This window comes from Empidonax traillii, unplaced genomic scaffold, assembly GCF_003031625.1.
Source record: "Empidonax traillii isolate 1590-97213 ecotype Southwest subspecies unplaced genomic scaffold, ASM303162v1 scaffold781:size518241, whole genome shotgun sequence".
Lineage (NCBI taxonomy): Eukaryota > Metazoa > Chordata > Aves > Passeriformes > Tyrannidae > Empidonax > Empidonax traillii.
The window spans coordinates 2,172-8,430 of record NW_020955974.1 but is presented as its reverse complement, the minus strand read 5'-3'; the positions used below and the strand labels follow the sequence as shown (position 1 = coordinate 8,430).

The 6,259-nt window shown below is 43.4% G+C and overlaps 1 protein-coding gene across 1 annotated transcript in view; it reads right to left on the bottom strand.

The window, feature by feature from the left end:
- The window catches only part of LOC114066587 (thyroglobulin-like), a gene marked incomplete at its 5' end in the record, with an annotated part of 129,421 nt that overhangs the window by 121,663 nt on the left and 1,499 nt on the right, over window positions 1–6,259 (bottom strand). Inside the window, 7 exons of the mRNA XM_027901380.1 lie at window positions 351–551; window positions 893–1,004; window positions 1,924–2,036; window positions 2,438–2,515; window positions 3,087–3,224; window positions 3,561–3,803; window positions 4,978–5,565. Of these exons, the coding sequence (XP_027757181.1) occupies window positions 351–551; window positions 893–1,004; window positions 1,924–2,036; window positions 2,438–2,515; window positions 3,087–3,224; window positions 3,561–3,803; window positions 4,978–5,565 (1,473 nt within the window). The remainder of the gene's footprint in view (window positions 1–350; window positions 552–892; window positions 1,005–1,923; window positions 2,037–2,437; window positions 2,516–3,086; window positions 3,225–3,560; window positions 3,804–4,977; window positions 5,566–6,259) is intronic.

The following is a 6,259-nucleotide window of genomic DNA, read 5'->3' as shown; positions in this document are numbered from 1 at the left end:
TGGTTTTTAATCCCAGAGCCAGCTCAGACTGGAACAGGTTCAAGTTTGCAGCAAGCTGTTCAGATTGACGTTGTAGCTGGGTTTTATAAATCAACTTTTTGATTCAATCAATTTTATGAATAAGGAAAAGTCAAAGATCCATTCCCTTCTCATTTTTCCCTGACAAAGCCCTTGAAGAAAACTGGACATTGTGCCCAGGCAGGTCCGGGCAAAGATAAACATGTTGCTTGAGTAAAAGTCTCGAGGTGTCTGAAGAAATAAGATTAGATACAACCAAAGAGTGGAAAAATTTAGGATCTGGGTCCAGTTCCAGACCTGGATTTGCTCATGTGCCTCAAGCAGGAACTCACTTGCACACGCTGGTCTCCCTCCGCTCACTCGTGTCCCTGGCACCTCCTCTCCGTTGCCAAAGACACACCAGCAGCTCTCCTGGTCCTGGCTGCACTGCACAGGCGAGAAACTCCCATCCTCCCCCTCACACTGGGGGATGTAGCCTTTGGCAGAGTCTCGTGAAACAGTTTTAGACTTCAGCACACTACAGAAACTGGGACCTTTAAAGAGAGAAATTCATTGCAAGATACAGAGTAGAAGACTGCCTTAGAAAACCCTCAGAATTTTCTATGGTGGTAAGAAATGGAAGTTAAAAAAAATGGAGAGCAGCCTGTCCATCAGTTTGTCTAAACTAGTTTATTTCTGGTGTTATGAAAGCAAGGGGTAATTATTTTCAGATACCCTTTCAGTGTTGATGTGCTTGCATGCAGTGTATCACTGAGGAATTAAACTACAAGCCTCCCAAGTTTCACAGGCAGCGTTCTGAAAAGGGAAGCACATATGCTGCTAAGAACGAGGCATCTCCACAAGCACCACAGGTGGCGGGCAAAGCATTACTCACACTCGGGATTGCCATCCAAGGCCTTGCTGCCACGCTGAAATACTTCTCCTGACGCAGGATCCACACACCAAATACCTGTGCTGGATCTCTGTAGCACAGAGTATTCTCCTGTCTAAAAAAAAAAAATCAAGGACATGTCATTGCAGAGCAATGTGTTTTAATAACAGACATGCCTCAATCCATACCCCAAAGTTTAGTTAAAATGTATTATTTATTTTCATTATTTTATTGTATTTATTTTGTTGTATTTTTATTGTATTAATTTGTCCATTAATATAACACATTGAAAAAAACCACAAAGAACAATCTATCTAATTAAATACACAGCCTAGTCCCCAACAGAATCAAGAATTATTTAAGTTGAAAAAGACCTCTAAGATCATCGAGTCCAAACATTAAATAGGATGCAAACTAAAATCCCATTGAGATGAAGTTCTGGTAAAATCCTGGATTGAAATGTGTTCAAAAAACATGTACATGTGGTGCTTAAGGATCTGGTTTAGTGGTAGACTCCACAATGCTGGGGTAACAGTTGGGTTTCATGATCTTTGTAGTCTTCCAACCTAAATGATTACATGATTCTATATGATAATGGTTCTATTACATGAAATGTCTATTCCTTGCCCACCTCTATCCTGCTCACTGCCACATTTTGAGAGCATCATGGATCCTATTCTGAGATACCTGCACCCAGCTCTCCTGTCATTCTCTCACAGCTCAGGAAGAAAGAGCCCCCAAATGTCAGTCAATTAAGGTGTGCACTTCAAGCACAGCTCTGCAAAAGCACCAGGCACAGCCAGCCTGTGGGAGGGAATCGTGAGCAGGGACAGAGCTTCCTCTTCCCAGTCTTCACCTCAGAACTATTGAAGTTCTGCCTTCTGCAGGGCAACGCCTGCTGTTGGTTTTGCCTTACCCTTTTCTTTCAGATTAATAAATGCACAAAGGATGCTTTGGGAGCATGGGCTGAAAGTGTACAGGACTTTGGCATGCTGTGAGCCAAACTGCTTCCTTCCTTAGTCACGTTAAATCACCTCAAGGCAGTCGGGGATGAACAGATCAGCTGCAGACACATCCAGCTTTGAGCCACTCTGTCTCCAGTTGGAAATTAACGCATTGGTTTGAGATCGCTGACATGAAGTCTGGCCTGTGAGAGGGAAAACATACATTTACATTTACATTTACATCACCATCTCCTTTACACATTTGCAGTAGGCTGAGGTAGGGAATTCCTGATCAGTGTTTGACAACCACAGAATGGCTGAGGTTGGAAGGGACATCTGGAGATGTCTGGCTGGACAGCTGGTCCAATCTCCCTGCTCAGGCAGGGCCACCAACAGTAGAGGGTCCACTCTCAAATCATGCAAGCCAAAATCACACTTAATTAAATGAAATGAATTAGCAAAGTAAGCATAACATTCCTTTCTCTTTTCTTGCAGTAGTTAGAAGCAAGCCTTACTTCATGTATATTATACTAGAATTTTCAATTTATATTAAAATTTGTAAGAACAAGTAAAGACAAATGTTTAGGAAGAAAAACCGACTCACATTTGGGAAGTTCTGCTGAGCGTGAGACCAAGGAATCCATGACATAACGTCCTCTTTCATCCACACACCAGCAATGACCTGGCCAGGGAAGAAGAGCAGCTTTATTTTAAATGATATATTGCAGTGTGCTTTGTTGCAAACTGCTAAGATTTTCAGCCTCAGCAGAACTATAGAAAGGGCCCAATAAATCTAAGTCACAGTTAACTCTGCTATCCAGGGATCAGTAGACCACACCTGAGAGCAGTAGTGAGAATGGAGATGTAGCAGCTCTGGTGAGACTCCCCCTTTGCAGCTCTATCCTGCAGCATATCATCTACTCCCAGAAATTTGGCATCATCCACAAACTGGATGAGGATACACTCCATCTCATCATCCTGGTCATGAATGAAGCTCCTAAGCAATACCAGCCCCTGGAATGAGCCCCAAGGAACACAAATAGCAGCAAGCAACTGAATATCTACTAATTTTTGTGCCCCAGTGAGCTGTCACATGAATCCCTCACTCTAGTCAGTTTTCCACACATCTTGTAGACCACATCACCTTTCTCCAGTTTGACTACAAGAATCCTGATTTTCTATCTTTTTATTAGAATTTTTCTTAGTTTTGATTTGTTCATCCACCCCAGAGCATCTTGTTAGGAATTGCTCACCTGTGCTCTCATAGCACTGAGTTGGCTCCCAGTTTCCCAGGCCATCACACTGTGGGATGTAAGGGAGAAATCCCAGCTGTGCTGCTTCCCCAGCATAACCTTTTGAAGAAAAGTGAGTCTGCCAGTAGAAGTGCAGGACTATAAAAGAGAAGTAAAAGAAAGCTCTTAGTGGCCAATAGAGGATATTTCAAATGCGTTTGCAAAAACACTGAATGTCCTCTGTACTTCAGAAGACAAATTAATAACTTTTCAAGTACATAAAGGCTGGTAAGTGCTCAGATTTTATATCTGCACCGTGTCATACGTATGAGACAACTGAAATCAGCTCTTGGGCTGGCAGGTTAATGACACTGATTAATTACACCTGCTGAGTGGCACCTCCTCTTCAGCAAAGTTGCACTTGACACCGAGTACCCTTGCACAGATCCTGGGTATGACTCCATTTATCTGAGCTCTCATCTCCCTTTCACCCACCTGACCATGCAGCCAGCTGGAGAGCAGAGTCACTGCCTGAGAGCAGCTTTTGGGAGATCAGTGTCTGTGACTCATAGGGCCGAGCAGAGCGCAGGAGGTCCCTGTCTGTGAGCTGTATCCCTTTTGCCATCAAGAAGCTCTCTCCAAAAGCAAAGTGGGACTCATTTGAGGCTAAGATGAGCTGCTCTGCCTCCTCCATAAATTTCATGGCTTTCTGCCTCACACCTTCACATATACCAGGACCTGCAGAAACAAAGGTATATTAACAACTTTCATCTACATCCAGTAAAGGTTTTCACGTGAAAACTAGCTGGTATTTTAATTAGCATGGTCTGCTTCCTTCTGCACTAGCTCAGTTTTGAGTTGTGTAATGAAGCAAGGGAAGGAGACTTGTCTTGTTAAATGCTTAGCTATTTAACAGCAAGAGTCTGAGAGTACCAGGATTCACCCAAACATTCTCCAAGTCCTAGTCCTAATGTTTCATGATTTTAAATTAAGTCCTCATTGGTTATGAACAGAGTTAATATGTCTCCACAAAACATTCCTTCAGTTGCTGCCATAAAAAACTGTGGATGATCAGAAGTGAGAGTCAGAAAGGAAAATGAAGACACATCCCTTGGGTTCAGCTTGACCTGTCTTCTCCATACATCTACTGACTCAGAAAGGGTATTTCAACACACTGAACCAGCTCCGTGAAAGCTGCTCCTCCAAAATGACTCTGATAATCTGCTTCATCCCCTTTATTCTCCACCTGCCCACAGAACTAGAATCTCTGGTAGTTTGCCATTCATTGTTCTGTCTCTTCTTCACAGCTGGAAAAATGCTACATGATGAGAATGATTCCAGTGATGACATTTATAATATAGGTCATTTACTGAAGTAACCTCAAAGAGGGCCCAGCAGCTTTGATGGAGGCCTCTAGACAGAGGGATCACCAAACTTCAGTGCTGGCCTCACTCTTCTCCTAGTGACTTCGAGGAGATATCTATTAGTCTTGACCACATAGTAAGAATCAGCAAAGAAAATACCTCTTGCTTTATTTTAAGGCATTCTTGAAAGTCATTTACATCACTGTGTAATCCTGAATTTTCCATACAACTCTTCACACTTCCTGACTTCAAAGTGTCCTTTGCCATCTGGCTAAGTATCTTCTGTAAAAGCATTATATGTCCAAACTCCAAATTATAAAATCTACACAAACTTGAAATGCAACTTTATTCCTATTTATTCCCAAAGCTGAGGCACCACTTATTTACCAGAAATGAGTAACCCCCCCTCTGATGTCCAGCAATAATGTCCTGATGACCTCTCTGACAACTTATTGTCTGCTACTTCACAACAATTGAAAGGACTTCCCTCTCTCATGACATAAAAGACCAGAAACAGTACTACTTATGTGCCAGAAATTGTTACTTACATGCAGGAACCTGATTCACTCCTGCCTTTGTTCCTTGCAGCTCTTCTCCTTTGCTATCAACACACCAGCAATCACGAAGTTCAAAGTGGCCCAATGGAGCACTGAAATCAGTATAGGGTCCTGGGTAATATGTCAGCTGCCCATTCAGAAGCTGCCAGAAAGTATATGGATCCAGCAAAACGTTCTGAGATGCCGTGGTCAAGTTTCCCTCCAGCACCTCAGGTGGGAGATCCGTGAAGGAGGAGTACGTGGCAAATGTGGGAAAGACATTCTGGTGCTCAGCCTCGTACAAAGCTTGAACAAAAGCTGAAAAGCCCTTAGATGACGCCTCTTTATATCCAGCTATGATGCTCAGCAGATCAGCAATGGGCAGGGGTTGGCCCTCGTTGTTCTCTGCGATCCACCTTTCGTACCACTCGAAGGCCTGCTCGGGAGGGCCACTGCACTGCACCTGCCTCCAGGCGCCCTCGGCATCACACTGTGGGAGGTAAATGCTGGACAGCTGAGACACAGCGCTTGGCTCTGACAACAGCAGCCTCACAGCCTTTAGAAGCTCCTGACCCGCTGTTACTTGGCAAGCACTCGGGCCTGGGGAAAAGAAAAAACACATACAGAGTACATCTTATGAATGCTCTGAAGATATACAATACCCCTGCCCCTCTGTTACAACAAACACTACTACTAAAATTTGGTCACTCATCCCAGTACTAACAACAACATTCCTGGCCTGTTACTAGGAGACCTTAACGATGTTACAGTCCCATGGTAAGATCCAGTCCCATGGTAAAATCTTACCCAGAACCAGGGTAAGATTTCCAAAGGGGCGTGAGCCCTGAAAGATGCATTTAAACATATGTGAGTACATTAGGTGCCTGTAGTTCTTACTGAGGGGGTAGGTGCTTGGTGCCACTAAATGCCTTTTTGGATCTGTTTACACCAACCAGGTATTTTTCAGATACATTTGGTAATCTGGGAGTTGCTTCTTATTCAGCCAGTCCCTGAAAAGCAGCCATCTGAATTAGAGGGTAACACTGATTTTATTTCCCCTTGAACCTAAGCAGAATTTTAAGACTGTGTGTCCTCTCTTGCCATACTCTACTGAACATTGCTGCTGAATATAAAAATACCATCCCTCAGAAAACCAAAGTGAGTTAGATTTGGAAGCCTTTTCTGCCACCTCCAGAGCCAAATTTCATTTGGCCACCAAGCAGCCCTACAAACCCAGCAACCCACAGGAGATATCTTCTTTTGAGCACCAGAGAATTTTGAACCTGTTTATTTC